Raw genomic sequence first — 19,867 nt, forward strand, 5'->3', positions numbered from 1 at the left:
AATCAGATGCCTCCCTGATGGTATTGCATGATGGATAAGTACCTGCCTGTATTTCTCAGCATTGAGGACACCAAAAAGCGGGCAACGTTGAGGACCGTAGACGCAGTTGTCAGCCAACTTAGTGCATCAGATGAAAGACACATCATGCTTACATTGAAATTGGAAGATGTCCAGCAGTGCCATCAGCTCAAAATTGGCAAAAACCAGTGGGACCAGGTACACCTATCTACAGTTCCTTCGAAGTCTACCCAGAAGTGGTTTTCATGGAAGAATTGCTGCCAATAAGCCATACTTTCGACATGGAAACAAGGCGAAGCAACTCAACTATGCAAGAAAACATAGCAACTGGGGTGCAGAAAATGGCAGCAGGTGCTCTATTCTGATGAGTCGAAATGTTAAATATTTGGCTGTAACAGAAGGCAGTCTGTTCACCGAAGGGCTGGAGATTGGTACAATAATGAATGTCTGCAGGCAACAGTGAAGCACGGTGAAGGTTCCTTGCAAGTTTGGGGCTGCATTTCAGCAAATGGAGTTGGGGATTTGGTCAGGATTAATGGTGTCCTCAATGCTGAGAAATACAAAGCAAACGCAATGCAGAAAATCGTCCGGAAAACAGACTGGCTTGCTTCTCTGAACCAGCCCATACTTGTGCAAAATCCTGAATTGCTCCAAACGACTTCCCTAAATCCTCTCGGCGCGCGTCAGGCATTCATTGCCAAATATGATCCCCTTTGTTGCTGCTCAGACATGTGCGTCACTGCGGCAGGACAAAAGGGAGAGTGGCGAGAAAGTTTAAAAGACTTTACATGTCAATTGTTATGGCATAATAACCAGTTAGGTATCTCTCCTAAAGTGAACTGAAGTGGAACAGAATTGTGCAATAATCCGGTATCATTCAGGGCCTGTTGTTACATCACATCACAAGGCGGCGGTCGCTTACCGCTTGTAAAATATCTTATCAACATGGAGTTGTCATTTAAAACTGCAGATTACCTAGATGTGAAATATACCCTTACTGTATATCGGGAGGCTGGGTGTGACGAGAGATGTGTCCACATGCACCGATCCAAAAATTGCACCAAATAGCCCTGCTTGGCGCGCCATAAAAAATGCATCTAAACTGCGCCATGCATCTGTTTTGCTGCATAATTTACTCAACTTGTATCTTTTCGCTCTGCTGATGTGATTAACGCACACGTTACACGTACGCTGTACACCACTAGTGGATTTAAGTGTTTTTTAGCAGTGTGACAATGACACTAATCTGAGAAAAAAAGGTAAGAGAACCCGTATAATTGCATCCCGCCGCACCGCATCATCCGAATTTACACTGCCATGATGGCGAGAAAAAGTGTAAAACCTCAGTTCCTACTAGACTACAGCTGCGTCGTACGAAAGACACTAAAATGTGAGAATGGCAATCCATGGCATCTAAATCTCGCCACGCGTCTCGCGCCATATGGAGCTAAAACGTAAGGTGAAAGAAAACCCGTTTGTACATAGTGTGGGGTATGCGTCTGAATTCTTACTACTGTATATATCACACGGGAGATCATACCAGCAGCTACACTCAGTAATGTAGACAAATATAAAACGGATGTAAATGAGCACAAAATACTTTTTTTCTATAATATAAGTAATAATCTTTAATATTTGTATCTTCAGAGGGACACAAATTGTATAAAAGTTCAGAGACATAAAGGAACGCATAAGCAAATGTTTTAATCAACACCAATAAAAGGTATAAAGGAAACAGAAAAGCCTGGCCGTGATATAATGTATGCCAATCTGTGTGATTGCAGGACGGGGTGTCAGTTCTTGCCTCGGTCACTAGTATTCTCCAGCTCTCCTCTGGGGAACTCCTAGGGCGACCACAGATTGCAGGAATAGCTAATGAACCCTGAGGCGCACGTCTCCTCACATGCTGTGTGCGTAGAATATGGACAGAATAAATACCACGGGCAGCATTACATACAACATTCCGCACGCCATAAGCAGGATCACTGTTATACTCAGACTTTCAGGGGAAAAAAAAAATATATATGTAATCATATAATAACCAAATATAATAACCTAGTATAATAACTTTTGCATTTTAAAAAGAATATTGCTCTGCAGGAATAGTCAATGCATTTCAATGATTTAAGCCAAGTGATTTCCCTTAACAAGATGTATTTCTGCTTATACAGAAACTGCAAACGAATCATAATGTATTTGTTAATGGCGGCAGAACACGTTTCCATGTAACCTTCCAATGTCTAACGGTTACCAGCATCCATAGATGTGTACAGGAGTGGTTAAATGAGAGGTACGATAGACACAGAGAGCCGAAAGTGCATGGAAGCCACACGTAGCGGGGGCCACATTACACTTAGTAGATGGCTTTATTGCGCAATCTCAATATTTTACTTTGGGTCCTTCTTGCTTTTACTTAAAACCCTTCCCTGCATACACAATACGATCCATTAAGGCCATGGTGGGTCATGCTCGTACAGGCAGACAACATGCAAAGTATACTGTCATTTCTGTTCACTTAGTCCCCATTTATTTGGCTGCCAGTTTATCTGTAGGGAGAAGACTTGCTCCATTATTGTAGACAACATTGACAAAACTGTAAGGGTGGTATCAAGCTCTGTCACTTGTCAAAGGCTGATATGTCACCAATCCAAGTCATCGACCAAAGGCTGAGATGTCACCAATCCAAGTCATCGACCAAATGCTGAGATGTCACCTTCCAAGTAATCGACCAATGCTGAGGTGTCACCTTCCAAGTAATCGACCAATGCTGAGATGTCACCTTCCAAGTAATCGACCAATGCTGAGATGTCACCTTCCAAGTAATCGACCAATGCTGAGATGTCACCTTCCAAGTAATCGACCAATGCTGAGATGTCACCTTCCAAGTAATCAACCAATGCCAAGATGTCACCGTTCCAAGTTATCAACCAAATGCGGAGATGTCACCATTCCAAGTATCGACCAATGCTGAGATGTCACCGTTCCAAGTTATCGACCAATGCTGAGAGGTTACCGTTCCAAGTTATCTACCAATGCTGAATGTCACCTTCCAAGTTATTGACCAATGCTGAGATGTCACCGTTCCAAGTTGTTGACCAATGCTGACATGTCACCGTTCCAAGTTATTGACCAATGCGGAGTTATCACCGTTCCAAGTTATTGACCAATGCTAAGATGTCACCGTTCTATGTCATCGACCAATGCTGAGATGTCACCGTTCCAAGTCATCGACCAATGCTGAGATGTCACCATTACTAGTCATCAATCCCGTATCACGCAAATGTCTCCAACAACTTCATAGCTCTGTCTGTGCAATATGTAAAATATAAGAAGCCACTTCTACATAGGTCCTAATATATCTTCATCTTGTAAACTCTTCCCAGTCCACACCAGTAAAGAAAGGATGAGATTTGATGTCTTCAACACCGGCAACCCCAGCTCCCAGTCGCTCCAAGGGGTTAAACTGCAGAAGCTAAAACAGAATATAAAGCAGTATTTAATAATAGGACATTTCCTCCAAAAACCTCAACACAAACAGTTTTAACGCACAACATAAACCAAGAATCTTACTGGAAATGGGCAGTACCGTTAGGGAGAGGGGAGCAGGAAGAGCAGTGTGTAGACCATAGCAGGATGTGTAACACGATCTTGATCATCACTAATCGGCCATTGCTAATAAGAAGTACGCCTTTAGTGCCTGATTTATCAAGGCTCGTTATTGCGATCGCCGTTGCGATTACACCCGGTCTCACTGTGAAAATATGCTAACGATTGCTATCGCAATGCCGTCAGAGCCAAACATAAGGACGCCCACTTTACCTTACATACATCTGAAATACTTAGTAAGTCTGCAAAACCATCGGTAACATTGAGTACCATCGGAGCCTCACGCACTTGCACAAGGTCAGACCTTACTCAGGACTGCTAACCTCAATGCTGCGTATGGCATCGCAGTGGCCATTTTATACACGCCCTGTAACGGTGTTCAAACGCACTGGCACGCCTGCACTTCGCCCCCCCCCCCTCCCATCAACACCCCCAAATGGTTACTTTCTGTCAATCATTCTGCGATGCGTCTGCGTAGTCACTACAGATCGCTGTCTGATCGAAGCGAGACCTTCGCACACACGCGCACCGTGATGCATATATGCATGCGCAGGAAGCAACAACCAGCCGTCTGCGCGCGTAATCGCAATAGAGACCCTTACTGAATCAGGCCCTTAGTGCTGAGAACTCCAATTCGAGATGATAAATAATAGAGGACATTCAAACCAATGGCAGCTGGGAGGCTGGACTCACCATCAGGGCTTGTGCAACCCAGATGGCCAAGTCAATCCCCTGACCTGACCTGAATCCGATAGAGCATGCATTTCACTTCATGAAGACAAAAACTGAAGGGAAAATGCCCCAAGAACAAGCAGGAACTGAAGACATTTGCAGTAGAGGCCTGGCAGAGCATCACCAGGGATGAAACCCAGCGTACTGGTGATGTCTATGCGTTCCAGACTTCAGGCTGTAATTGCCTGCAAAGGATTTGCAGCAAAGTATTAAAAAGTGAAAGTTAGATTTAGGATTGTTTAGTTTGTCCCATTACTTTTGGCCCCTTAAAAAGTGGGAGGCACATATTGAAACAGTTGTAATTCCTTCACCGTTCACCCGATTTGGATGTAATTACCCTCAAATTAAATCTGAAAGTCTGCAGTTAAAACACATCTTGTTTGTTTCATTTCAAAACCATTGTCGTGGTGAATAGAGGCCAAAATCTGAAAATTCTGTCAATGTCCCAATATTTATGGACCTGACTGTGTATATATACATTATGTATATATACATTATATATATATATATATATATATATATATATATAGTGGCAGTATCACCAGAGGTGGCAGTGGTGAGCAGCAGATTCTGTGTGGGGCAGGGGAGATCCGCACACACAGACTAGAAAAGCATTGTGGGAAGATGCCTAATTGCTGCCTTGTGGATAGAGCTCAGGTGTGGGCTGATGAGAAGGCAGACCGGTCACAGAGCCCAGTGAAGCTAAGCGAGCCATTGGGAGCCAGGAGGCCGGTGTACTCTCAGACTGTGTGACAAGAAAGCAGTGAAGCTGCGGGCTGAGGAAGCCAGGGCCTAAATCTGTATGATACAGGGAAGGCCACCAGGACTGACTGTATTTGTGTAGCTGTGGCAGCCAAGCTAGGCTGGAGCCGGCGATAGACCTGCAAGAAGCAGGCAGAGACTTTGTTGGCAGACTAGCTGCACCACGATAGAGAGGGCTCAAGAAGTGAGTTAGACGCCCTAAACAGGGGCTAGGTTGTTTATTATTTTCTGTTCCTTTATGTTGTACCTGTTTTGTCCTGCTGGAAGTAAAGCACCATCACATTTATTTTACTTGAAAGCTGTGTGTGGACCCTCATTAAGCACCTATCCACCCTCTGCCAAGCTAATTACTCCCAAGATATCACAAATTTTATATATATATATATATATATATACATATATATATATATATATATATACACACACACACCCTATACGTTTGTGGGTGCAACGTCAGCCAACGTTCTGATTGACAGAAAATACTTTACTGTTAAATATATGATAACATGCGATACAATGCAGTATACAAAGTGATATACAAGTAAAATGGTTCTGTATACAGGACAGACGGTGATATTTTTAACGGACAGCGTCTTTGTCAGTATAGAACAGTGTTGGCTAACCTTGGCACTCCAGCTGTTATGGAACTACATAACCCAGCATGCACTGTTACAGTTTTGCTATTAGGGCATGCTAAAACTGTGGCAGGGCATGCTGGGATATATAGTTCCACAACAGCTGGAGTGTCAAGGTTAGCCAACACTGGTATAGAAGATGGCTGATAACCGGGTTGCAATTATATATATAACATCAAATAGTGTCGCTGAAGTTCTGTCAACAAATAGTTCTACGGATAAATTTGTTAACATAGAGGTGACAGATATAAAGGGGCGACTATACTATTAACGTTCCTAATGGTTTAAATAGCCTGTCTGAGAATGGCGCGTCGCATGTGTGCGAGTTCGTCTGGGGCCCTAGAGGCTGCTCTGTATTAATCATTATTTTAGGATTACGCATTTATTGCCCTACATACATGTCCAAGCTATTGCCTTAATAATATTATATATGTATATGATCAGGCACAGAAATAACACAGGGAGTCGTTCGGCATTTTAGGTCTGTCAAACATTCGCACATTCGTCTTCATCTGCCACAACAAACATAGAGGAAACTTTGAAGAGCATGAAAATAAAGTATGAAGGGCGAGTACTGGCATAAATTTCCCCGCTGCCTCCCCAGACGCAGCCGCTGGACATGTCTGTGATATCTGCAAGTGGAAAAGGAAAGGAAAAAAAAAAAACAGACAAGCTGCGACCACACTACTAGACCGCTTCCTCTTCCTGCTAAAGACTTCCTGAAAACACGCACTGCTGGCTTAGTCGGATAAACACTGGGCGACAGATCTGACTGTCTCCAGTGGGCACTTGTGAGGGTGTTATGAGGTGTAAATGAAGTTGCCGGGTCACGAGAGGTCCGGAGGTTAATGTGAGAGGCTGCCTTCCCGGTGTTTATTACTTCTGGTGACCAGCACAGGTGGCTCTCAAGGATTCTCCGCAGACAAAGTGCACCAGCGCTGACCTCACAGACCCCAGGGATAGATGAATAGTATGTCACAGCTAGCAGCCCTAGACAGAAGGCCGAGGGCATGTATCCCCAACGTATGGGCTGACCTCCGTGTCACCTACAAAAATAAATCTACTATCTACAGTATATAGAGACAGTACAGACTAAGCATAAAGTATGACGTCCTCAGTGTACTGTATGTAACATTCGGAAGTGTCTCCATTGCATTCATTTGCCGCTGGCTGATGCACCCTGATCCCTGTTAGTATTACTATACTATATAAGGTCTTTTGTGTCCTCTTATGTGTTATATTATGGTAACACAGTACACTATAAATTACGGGATGTAGTCAGAATCCCGACAGAGGAGCTCATTCAGACCCGCTCATTAAGATGCAAATGCTCGCTGCCGCCGATGATATGCGTTGTGTATACATTGTGCGCATGTGCATACCTTAGCGAAAGTTCACAATGCGTTCGCTGCCCATAGACAGCCCAGCAGAGTGAGTGACAGGAGAAGCCGTTTGTAGGTGGCAAACGCAGGCGTGCCTGAGCATCTCAACAGCGTTTTACAGGCAAGCTCACGGAGGACAGAAACCTCCCGTGGAGCAGAAGGACAGCGTCATAGTACACGTCACCTGGCTTGTTCTTACACTGAAGTGCTCGCAGTGTTTGCGGCAGGGTACGGTCATCCTCAAGCACTGCGATCGCATCCGATGTTACCCAATATACCGATGGTTGCATACACTTCCTGGACATGACGTGCACAAGTGGGCGTCTTAAAACAGGCTGGTGGGTGTCTGCATACACTATGTGATCGCTACCTAAGAAATACTGGGCATGCTAATGTATTGCTGTGCGGTAGTACTGCCTACACAATTTGCATATACATCGTGCGAGTAATCGCATCTAGCGAGCGGCTCTGAATCAGCTCCAGATTGCGGAGGTAAGTATTTAGGTCAGGGGGAGACATAAGGTTAGGGGGAGGGCTAGGGTTAGGCTGCGGGAGGGGAGCGTTAAGGTTAGGCTGCGGGAGGGGAGCGTTAAGGTAAGGCTGCGGGAGGGGAGCGTTAAGGTAAGGCTGCGGGAGGGGAGCGTTAAGGTAAGGCTGCGGGAGGGGAGCATTAAGGTTAGGCTGCGGGAGGGGAGCGTTAAGGTTAGGCTGCGGGAGGGGAGCGTTAAGGTAAGGCTGCGGGAGGGGTAGATTAGGGTTAGGCTGCGGGACGGAAGGGTTAGGCTGCCGGAGGGATAGATTAGGGTTAGGCTGCGGTTGGAGAGGGTTAGGCTGTGGGAGGGGTAGGGAGGGTTAGGCTGCGGGAGGGGTGGCATTGGGTTAGGCTGCGGGAGGGGTGGCATAGGGTTAGGCTGCGGGTGGAGAGGGTTAGGCTTCGGGTAAGACTACGAGAGGGGTTTAGGCTGCGGAATGGGTCGGTTAGGCTGTGGGTGGAGAGAGTTAGGCTCCATGTTAGACTACGGGAGTGGTGGGTTAGGCGGAGGGTTAGGGTTAGACTACGGGAGGGGCGGGTTATGGCTGGGCTGTGGGCCGGGAGGGTTAGGCTACGGGAGGGGTGGGCTAGGCTCCGGGTTAGAGTTAGGCTACGGGAGGGGTGGGTTAGGCTCTGGGGTCAGGGTTAGGCTACGGGAGGGGTGGGTTAGGCTCTGGGGTTAGGGTTAGGCTACGGGAGGGGTGGGTTAAGCTCTGGGGTTAGGGTTAGGCAGAGGGAGGGGTGGGTTAGGCGGAGGGCTAGGGTTAGGCAGAGGGAGGGGTGGGTTAGGTGGAGGCTTAGGGTTAGGCAGAGGGAGGGGTGGGTTAGACTCCGGGTTAGGGTTAGGCTCTGGGGTTAGGCTACGGGAGGGGTGGGTTAGGCTCCGGGGTTAGGGTTAGGCTACGGGAGGGGTGGGTTAGGCTCCGGGGTTAGGGTTATGCTACGGGAGGGGTGGGTTAGGCGGAGGGCTAGGGTTAGGCAGAGGGAGGGGTGGGTTAGGTGGAGGCTTAGGGTTAGGCAGAGGGAGGGGTGGGTTAGACTCCGGGTTAGGCTCTGGGGTTAGGCTACGGGAGGGGTGGGTTAGGCTCCGGGGTTAGGGTTAGGCTACGGGAGGGGTGGGTTAGGCTCCGGGGTTAGGGTTAGGCTACGGGAGGGGGTGGGTTAGGCGGAGGGCTAGGGTTAGGCTAAGGGAGGGGTGGGTTAGGCGGAGGGCTAGGGTTAGGCAGAGGGAGGGGTGGGTTAGGTGGAGGCTTAGGGTTAGGCTACGGGAGGGGTGGGTTAGGCTTCGGGGTTAGGGTTAGGCTACGGGAGGGGTGAGTTAGGCTCCGGGGTTAGGGTTAGGCTACGGGAGGGGTGGGTTAGGCTCCGGGGTTAGGGTTAGGCTACGGGAGGGGTGAGTTAGGCTCCGGGGTTAGGGTTATGCTACGGGAGGGGTGGGTTAGGCTCCGGGGTTAGGGTTAGGCTACGGGAGGGGTGAGTTAGGCTCCGGGGTTAGGGTTATGCTACGGGAGGGGTGGGTTAGGCTCCGGGGTTAGGGTTAGGCTACGGGAGGGGTGAGTTAGGCTCCGGGGTTAGGGTTATGCTACGGGAGGGGTGGGTTAGGCTCCGGGGTTAGGGTTAGGCTACGGGAGGGGTGGGTTAGGCTCCGGGGTTAGGGTTAGGCTACGGGAGGGGTGGGTTAGGCTACGGGGTTAGGGTTAGGCTATGGGAGGGGGTGGGTTAGGCTCCGGGTTTGGGTTAGGCTGAGGGAGGGGTGGGTTAGGCGGAGGGCTAGGGTTAGGCAGAGGGAGGGGTGGGTTAGGTGGAGGCTTAGGGTTAGGCTACGGGAGGGGTGGGTTAGGCGGAGGGTTAGGGTTAGGCTATGGGAGGGGTAGATTAGGCGGAGGGTTACGTTAAGGGTTATAATACTTATAGAAATCTGTTGGGATTCTGACCACCAGGATCCCGTACCCAACCCTAAATTACAACAGAGGTCTATCAATAAATATAAAAAATAATAGAAAACCCGTAAGTAGGAGCAGAGGAAGGACGGTCCCCGATCCCATGCAGCCTGCTCTGGATCATCAGCAAAAACTAAAATATTACCCACTATCTCCTTATACAGAGGTGGAATAGAGAAATCCCTTCTATGCTTTAGGTTGTATGGGCAAGAGTCATTCTCATGCAATGGCGTGCTATGCCACTATGCGGAGACCGGAAGATGCCAAGATAAAATCCTTTATCACCCTTTATGTAAACAAGGCAACCAACCCAATCTGCGACACGGCAGCACACACCAGGGTATTACCGTCCGGCCAGGCCTCGGTGACGCTCAGCGAAGAAGCTGGACAGATGAAGCTCTCACTAGCTTGGGCTCCAGCGCAATCATTATCCTGGGCTTCAGGAGATGGCGACCAAGTGGAAAAGCCCCCAAGATATTTATTTGCAGGACCACCGATAGTAGACAGGGTTTTCCTCCAAATGCAGAGAGCTATAAACAGAGACATAAATCCCCATCCTGACTTAACGCCACTGAAATATCGCATATTTTACCACTAGATATCCGGGATTTGCAAATCTCATTAAACTGGGATGAATGAAGGATGTGTAATGAAACTTTACCCTCTGAAAGATCTACTATGGCTTAATAAAGAGGCCTGAATCACAGTAGATATGAGCACGGACAGATGGAGGGGACAAGGTTGTGTAATAACCGTGTTGTCTATATTATCACACAGCTAAAAGGCTGCGCTGCAAAGACTCGCCCCTAACAAAAATACACCCCTCGTTGCTTTTGAAGTGTAATTTCTGCAAAAAGTTAAAAATGCACCTTACATAATTGCCCTTCTCCGAACTGCTGCGCTACCTCCTACACGTGGTGGATCCCGGGGGAGCCTCCGTCCTTACATCTCCCTGAGAACAGATCGCTGGGGTTCTCACATGTGATGTGGGAAGAGGAGGATGTATTTTGACAAGTGCGATGCAGACAAAGTGAGACCAGGCTGCCATCAGACAGAATTTGTAACACGCAGATGTCTGAAATGATCCCATTTCTAATAGGGGAACCAAGGCAGATCATCAGGACCCCCACCTCACTACCCTGCATATCTATACCAGCCAAAAACCTGCTCTAGGCACCGCAGAAGAGGACGGCAGAGGGAATTCTTTGCACTTAGTCCTCTCTTTCCAATGCCAGCCCTGTCAAGATGTAGAAGCGCACGAGCCAAGATCAGGAGCAGAATGCTGACTCCGGTAAAGGCACCTGAAATGGGGGCAGTGTCTTCAGAAGTTCAATGTCAGACAGGCCTCGCACGATTGACAACATTTGTTTTTTTAGTCTAGATTTCATCTGTGAGGCGCCGCATTTCACTGGGGGCGGGAGGTATCTCCAAACCAGCTGTTCAAAAACGAAGCAAAGCCGGAGAAAAGGATCAAATCCATTTGTTTTATTCACCGACATCAATTGCTCATTTGATGCAGAATATTCTAAACAAACAGCGGCCTGCAGCAGAATAATGATCCGCCAGATAACGCGGCTCAGTGTTCTGGGGGATCCTCCTCAAAGAGCCACAACCTAAAGAGAGTTTCAACACTGGTGCCTAAAAGTACCGAGACTAAAAAACTATGATCTGCCAGGGACAAGCAGCACTTACCTAAATAAAGGAATAACAGCACAGACGATGCAAAGTCTAAACCTAATTCTTTACAATTTAAATAGAAAAACAAAGAACACTGGGCCTGATTCAGACCCGGTCGCAAGCGCTGAGCGCTCGCAACCGGGTTGATGGTGGCCCAGAGCGCATGCGCACGACGGAGCCGGCTCCGTCGTGCGCATGCGTGAGACCCGGATAGCGACGGGCACTCCGTCGCTCCGGGTCTCGTACCAAAGGGGGCGTGCTGTTGATGTTGAGTGACAGCACGCCCTCTTTGGTGGGTGGACCGGGGGAGTGGCTGCCCAAACGGAGGCGTTCCCATGTGAACGCCTCCGTTTGGGGACGGCCCCACTGACATCACGAGTGATGTTAGTGGGAGAGATTTCAGCTGTTAGAGCCGAAATCTCTCTGAGGCTTGCGGCAATGAGACCCTACCACAAGGATCTCGACGCAAGCCCGATGGTCGCGATGGTCTTGACCATCGCGACCATCTTCCTGGCCGCTCGCTATAGCTGTGGCCGCCCTAAAAAAAAAAAATAGCCCGGCCCTGATTCAGGGCCACTTATAGTTATTTATCCCCCCACTAGTTTCCAAACTCTACTTAAGTCTGTAATAACGCTCTGGAGGGTCCCTCCTGAGTTACTAAGGCCTGTATTAGGATACAGTAGCTATTTGCAGGCAGTTTAGCTGCGGGAGACCAGGTAGAACGTGCACGGCAAATACTAACTTCAGCCGAAAAAATTGGATTTTAATACTTACAGTAGCATTAAATGCTTATTTCTGAATCCATTTGGGGACACTGGACTATGGGGTAGAGACCTCTAGAGACGTTTTACGTTATTGCAGGTGTTCTATGCTCCCCCCTCATTTACATCCCCATCCTGCAGAGAACTCGGGTATTCGTCTAACCGCAGGAGACAACAGAGGGAAATAAAAATAAAAGAGACAACTTCATATCTGCAAACCGATAACAGGAGAAATAGAGGGGAGATGGGTGGGCGTCCAGCGTCCCCCATAGATTCAGAAGAATTTAATGGAAGTATAAACACACAGCGTACCATGGGGACGTACAAATGCCCCTTTGGATGCTTATGGGCACAGAATGGCAGTCCTGACGTTGTAAAATTCTGCAACGAGGACCCTGCAGCTGACGAAACTCCGGGTCACGTAACCAAGGTGGCGAAACGGGTGATTTTAGTAGGGCCGCCAAAATTTTATTTCATCACAAAGGGATTAGCGGAGAATTGAACAAAGGTAGCGAATGTGCTATACTCCGCAGGTACCTCTGCGCTACGGGCAGAAGTGTCACCACCACCTCCTGGAAGAAAACCGTGTAGGGGCCAGAACTCAACTTTAACCAGTTATGTAATCCTGCAGCAATGTCTGTAACTGGGATAACTGGGACGTACAGTAGACTGAGACGGTCTTCTCTCGAAACAAATGACATATCAAGTTCTGAACATGGGGGGTCATTCAGACCCACTCGTGAGCAAAGGACGCTCGCAAGCGGGTCGATGTTGCCCCACTGCGCATGCGCACGACGGAGGGAGCTCCGTCGTGCGCATGCGCGAGACCCGGACAGCGACGGTCTCTCCGTCGCTCCGGGTCTCGCACCAAAGGGGGCGTGCTGTCGATGTTGATTGACAGCACGCCCCCTTTGGTGGGCGTGCCGGGGGCGTGGCTGCCAGATGGAGGCGTTCCCATGGGAACGCCTACCGTCTGAAGCCGGCCCCACTGACATCACTAGTGATGTCAGTGGGAGTGCTTTTGGCTCTGATAGAGCCAAAATCACTCCAGGGCTTGCGGTCACCGAGACCCTACCGCAGGGTCTCGTTGCAAGCCCGATGGTCGCAATGGTCAAAGACCATCTTTTTGGCCGTTCGCATATGCTGTGGGTGGTCACCCACAGCTATGCGAGCGGCCAGGGGCCGCTTCATTTTCAGGTAGGAGGGCACTGATTCAGTGCGAGCGCTCTGGTCAGAGCGTTCAGCTCTGAATCAGGCCCATGGTCCTGACCACACCATCTCCAGGAACACAGTTAATCCCTGACCTCAGTTATCAGGTTCTGGCTAAGAGGACCTATAGACAGGATGAGAATGACCTTCATGGCTAGTCTGGTACTACTAACATCTTCTCATTGTACTGGTTTGTGTGATGCATGGAGGCCTCATCACTGCAGGGAACCTGTATATTAGCTGAAGATTCCATGGGATGGTCACAGCGCTGACCAGCATCACTTACCGATTTCTGGTTCTGGCACAGGCATGCTCCGTGTTGTGGTGTTACTGGGATGCCGTGTGCACATTTACCTGGCCCCAGCTCTCCACAATCTGTTGGAAGCGGTCTGGGTGAAGGGTCCGCTCTCAGGGTTGAGTGGTGTGTCTGCGGAGGTACAGTAACCGGCCTCCCAGGTCTCCACGCCAAAACACTGGATATTGCTGAAACATTTAGTTCTGCCCAGTGTTTAATCCTGCTGGTTCCCTTCAAGGAAGGAGCTTGTGCTTTGCTAAGGGAAGATGTGCTCCAATTGTGTTGTGACCTCACCAGACTGAGGGCCTTATTTACTACCATAATCAACTGCGATTACGCACGCAATCGGCCGATAGTTGTGTTCTGCGCATGCATGGCAGTGCGCATGGCGAACTAGCTATTGCGATTGGGACTGTGATCGCATAGGCTTCGCAGACTCCTCACGGATTGATGGACAGGAAGCACCATTTGTGGGTGGTCGGTGAAACGCAGGCGTGCCGGCGCGTTCGCACGCCTTTCCAGGGACGTGCATGAATTAGCCACTGCATTGCCATACGCAGTCTGAGGTCTCATAACGTGCGCGGTCGTTAGCAATTTGTGAGCAAGGTCAGAGCTTGTGCAAGCGTGTGAGGCTCCGATGGTACTCCAGTGTACCGATGGTTTTGCTATTCTGCTAAGTATTATGAATGTGTGCAATGTAAGTGGGCCTCCTTATGTAGTGCTGAGTTTGCATTGCGATGGATTAGCTTACTATCTCAGTTGAAGTGCGTGCGCAATATTGCGTACCGTAGTGAATCGGGCCATGAACCCTTATGGATTTTTCCCTGCAACAGACCCTAAACTACAGTGTTTAGAACCACTCTTAATTCAAGACCATTTACCAGAAGCTTGGCCATCCATTGAAGACCACAGATCCTGAAAACAGGCAGTGATAGACAACAGCCGCCCAACTACAGAAGGTACTTTTTGTTGTCGTAATTTTCTAATTCCACGCAGCAAAGGGACGGCCACCATCTCAGAGCCAGAAGCCTCCTCTTTGTGTTTGGAGATATTCCACTGTTGTCTGGTCTGAGTTTCTTTAGCAATGTGATTGAATGGAAGTAATCTAGTTACTCAAAGTCAAATGTATAGACCATCTTTCCTAGGACTCTCATGAAGAAATGGGCCGATGTCCATCTGAGGGTCAAATTTACACCTTACAATTCTATGTGAAGAGGCTCCTCTGTTCTCTGGAAGTTACCCTCTGCTGCTTAGTGTAGAACAATAGACCTACAAGGGTCATATATAGCCTAACCCAATACATGGCCCGTACCAAGTCATCCAACTCCATATCATCCTCAAATTAAAAGGAACCCTTAAGATTTGATTCCTCCACTATCCGACCATCTTCTTGGGAGGAGTACTCAAATACAGGCCCTCCCCAGAACCGGATCAAGACAGAACTTTGACCTATGATCCAGAATGCAGATTCAGCCCAACGAAAAACACCCTGTGCTAGGATAAGGAAATAAAAAAGTAGTTCCCTGGGGAACGGAGACGTATTAGAGGAAGGAGCATTATTTAAAGTACCAGCTACGGTAAAAATCCCAATTGCAACGCAGTCACTGGCTTCGGCACGCACAGAAAGTGGGGCCAACACGCCAAAAACGCAGACATGTGCCGCCCACAAACTCCACCTGCGTGTCAATCATTTGGAGCCTTTTGTGGCACTGCGAGCGACATTGCAAATGCGTAGTGGGCAGATCAAAAGAAAATCGGCAAACAGCGAAAACTATGAATCAGCCCCTAGGTCTGGGAACCAGCTTTGAACCCGCTGTTTAGTCCATTGTGCCTAATACTAGTGTTACAGGAAATGGTAGTAAAACTTGATTGATTATATTAGCTGGAAGTACACAGGGTGGTCTTCAATATGTACTCTCGGCAAGCCTGTTAAGTCCAGATATGTAGCAGGCACATTATTGACGCTGACGTTTCCTGTGGTTGCGTTACTTGCACTTGCCAGGTCATCGGAGGTCGTTCTGTTGCTCGTAATGCATGTAATGTCCGTGTAATGGAATGAATAAAGCACAGAGCACAAGAAAATGGCAAAGTTCCCCAACGTGGGTAAACGGTATTCCTGCGGTCAGTGGACAAAGGGAATGCCATCTGCAGGCGTGATTACATACACAGTCCTAGCATCACTAACACTGAACACTGCGTGTGCTGAGCAATGTGATATGTGACACCTGTATATCTGTGTGCTCCTGAGTCTGTATATGGGAGACTGCGCTGAGTAATGTGATATGTGACACCTGTATATCTGTGTGCTCCTGAGTCTGTATATAGGAGACTGCGCTGAGTAATATGATGTGTGGCACCTGTATATCTGTGTGCTCCTGAGTCTGTATATGGAGACTGCGCTGAGTAATGTGATATGTGATACCTGTATATCTGTGTGCTCCTGAGTCTGTATATGGGAGACTGCGCTGAGTAATGTGATATGTGACACCTGTATATCTGTGTGCTCCTGAGTCTGTATATAGGAGACTGCGCTGAGTAATGTGATATGTGACACCTGTATATCTGTGTGCTCCTGAGTCTGTATATGGGAGTCTGCGCTGAGTAATGTGATATGTGACACCTGTATATCTGTGTGCTCCTGAGTCTGTATATAGGAGACTGCGCTGAGTAATGTGATATGTGACACCTGTATATCTGTGTGCTCCTGAGTCTGTATATAGGAGACTACGCTGAGTAATGTGATATGACACCTGTATATCTGTGTGCTCCTGAGTCTGTATATGGGAGACTGTGCTGAGTAATGTGATATGTGACACCTGTATATCTGTGTGCTCCTGAGTCTGTATATGGGAGACTGCGCTGAGTAATGTGATATGTGACACCTGTATATCTGTGTGCTCCTGAGTCTGTATATGGGAGACTGTGCTGTGTAATGTGATATGACACCTGTATATCTGTGTGCTCCCGAGTCTGTATATAGGAGACTGCGCTGAGTAATGTGATATGTGATACCTGTATATCTGTGTGCTCCTGAGTCTGTATATGGGAGACTGCACTGAGTAATGTGAAATGTGACACCTGTATATCTGTGTGCTCCTGACTCTGTATATAGGAGACTGCGCTGAGTAATGTGATATGTGACACCTGTATATCTGTGTGCTCCTGAGTCTGTATATAGGAGACTGCGCTGAGTAATGCGATATGTGACACCTGTATATCTGTGTGCTTCTGAGTCTGTATATGGGAGACTGCGCTGACTAATGTTAGGAGCACACAGATATACAGGTGTCACATATCACATTACACAGCGCAGTCTCCCATATACAGACCCAGGAGCACACAGATATGCAGGTGTCACACATCATATTACTCAGCGCAGTCTCCCATATACAGACTCAGGAGCACACAGATATACAGGTGTCACATATCACATTACTCAGCGCAGTCTCCTATATACAGACTCAGGAGCACACAGATATACAGGTGTTACATCACATTACTCAGCACAGTCTCCCATATACAGAGTCAGGAGCACACAGATATACAGGTGTCACATATCGCATTACTCAGCGCAGTCTCCTATATACAGACTCAGGAGCACACAGATATACAGGTGTCACATCACATTACTCAGCACAGTCTCCCATATACAGACTCAGTAGCACACAGAAATACAGGTGTCACATATCACATTACACAGCGCAGTCTCCTATATACAGACTCAGGAGCACACAGATATACAGGTGTCACAGATCACATTACTCAGCACAATCTCCTATATACGGACTCAGGGGCACACATATATACAGGTGTCACATATCACATTACTCAGCGTAGTCTTCCATATAAAGACTCAGGAGCACACAGATATACAGGTGTCACATATCACATTACTCAGCGCAGTCTCCTATATACAGACTCAGGAGCACACAGATATACAGGTGTCACATATGAGTCTGTATATGGGAGACTGCGCTGAGTAATATGATGTGTGACACCTGTATTTCTGTGTGCTCCTGAGTCTGTATATAGGAGACTGCGCTGAGTAATGTGATATGTGACACCTGTATATCTGTGTGCTCCTGAGTCTGTATATGGGAGACTGCGCTGAGTAATGTGACACCTGTATATCTGTGTGCTCCTGAGTCTGTATATGGGAGACTGCGCTGAGTAATGTGACACCTGTATATCTGTGAGCACCTGAGTCTGTACATGGGAGACTGCGCTGAGTAATGTGATATGTGACACCTGTATATCTGTGTGCTCCTGAGTCTGTATATGGGAGACTGCGCTGATTAATGTGATATGTGACACCTGTATATCTGTGTGCCCCTGAGTCTGTATATGGGAGACTATGCTGAGTAATGTGATATGTGACACCTGTATATCTGTGTGCTCCTGAGTCTGTATATGGGAGACTGCGCTGAGTAATGTGATATGTGACACCTGTATATCTGTGTGCTCCTGAGTCTGTATATGGGAGACTGCGCTGAGTAATGTGATATGTGACACCTGTATATCTGTGTGCTCCTGAGTCTGTATATGGGAGACTGCGCTGATTAATGTGATATGTGACACCTGTATATCTGTGTGCTCCTGAGTCTGTATATGGAGACTGCGCTGAGTAATGTGATAGGTGACACCTGTATATCTGTGTGCTCCTGAGTCTGTATATGGGAGACTGCGCTGAGTAATGTGATAGGTGACACCTGTATATCTGTGTGCTCCTGAGTCTGTATATGGGAGACTGTGCTGAGTTATGTGATATGTGACACCTGTATATATGTGTGCTCCTGAGTCTGTATATGGGAGACTGCGCTGAGTAATGTGATATGTGACCCCGGTATATCTGTGTGCACCTGAGTCTGTATATGGGAGACTGCGCTGAGTAATGTGATATGTGACACATGTATATCTGTGTGCTCCTGAGTCTGTATATGGGAGACTGTGCTGAGTAATGTGATATGTGACACCTCTATACCCCTGAGCCTGTATATGGGAGACTGCGCAGAGTAATGTGATATGTGACACCTGTATATCTGTGTGCTCCTGAGTCTGTATATGGGAGACTGCGCTGAGTAATGCGATATGTGACACCTGTATATCTGTGTGCTCCTGACTCTGTATATGGGAGACTGTGCTGAGTAATGTGATGTGACACCTGTATATCTGTGTGCTCCTGAGTCTGTATATAGGAGACTGCGCTGAGTAATGCGATATGTGACACCTGTATATCTGTGTGCTCCTGAGTCTGTATATAGGAGTGCGCTGAGTAATGAGATATGTGACACCTGTATATCTGTGTGCTTCTGAGTCTGTACATGGGAGACTGCGCTGACTAATGTTAGGAGCACACAGATATACAGGTGTCACATATCACATTACTCAGCGCAGTCTCCCATATACAGACTCAGAAGCACACAGATATACAGGTGTCACATATCGCATTACTCAGCGCACTCCTATATACAGACTCAGGAGCACACAGATATACAGGTGTCATATATCGCATTACTCAGCGCAATCTCCTATATACAGACTCAGGAGCACACAGATATACAGGTGTCACATCACATTACTCAGCACAGTCTCCCATATACAGAGTCAGGAGCACACAGATATACAGGTGTCACATATCGCATTACTCAGCGCAGTCTCCTATATACAGACTCAGGAGCACACAGATATACAGGTGTCACATATCACATTACACAGCGCAGTCTCCCATATACAGACTCAGGAGCACACATAAATACAGGTGTCACATATCACATTACTCAGCGCAGTCTCCTATATACAGACTCAGGAGCACACAGATATACAGGTGTCACAGATCACATTACTCAGCACAATCTCCTATATACGGACTCAGGGGCACACATATATACAGGTGTCACATATCACATTACTCAGCGTAGTCTTCCATATAAAGACTCAGGAGCACACAGATATACAGGTGTCACATATCACATTACTCAGCACAGTCTCCCATATACAGACTCAGGAGCACACAGATATACAGGTGTCACATATCACATTACTCAGCGCAGTCTCCTATATACAGACTCAGGAGCACACAGATATACAGGTGTCACACATCACATTACTCAGCGCAGTCTCCAATATACAGACTCAGGAGCAAACAGATATACAAGTGTCACATATCACATTACTCAGCGCAGTCTCCCATATACAGACTCAGGAGCAAACAGATATACAAGTGTCACATATCACATTACTCAGCGCAGTCTCCCATATACAGACTCAGGAGCAAACAGATATACAGGTGTCACATATGAGTCTGTATATGGGAGACTG

General features: G+C 47.6%; 1 protein-coding gene across 2 annotated transcripts in view; it reads right to left on the reverse strand.

Moving 5' to 3' along the window:
- Positions 1–1,702: 1,702 nt before the first annotated feature.
- The window catches only part of RPS6KC1 (ribosomal protein S6 kinase C1), a 194,056-nt gene continuing 175,891 nt past the window's right edge, over positions 1,703–19,867 (reverse strand). For both annotated transcript variants that reach the window (XM_088458853.1, XM_088458852.1), the window contains one exon: positions 1,703–3,490. In XM_088458853.1, the coding sequence (XP_088314979.1) occupies positions 3,380–3,490 (111 nt within the window). In that variant the 3' untranslated portion in view covers positions 1,703–3,379. The remainder of the gene's footprint in view (positions 3,491–19,867) is intronic.

This window comes from Taudactylus pleione, unplaced genomic scaffold (assembly GCF_031769625.1).
Source record: "Taudactylus pleione unplaced genomic scaffold, aTauple2 ptg000860l, whole genome shotgun sequence".
Lineage (NCBI taxonomy): Eukaryota > Metazoa > Chordata > Amphibia > Anura > Myobatrachidae > Taudactylus > Taudactylus pleione.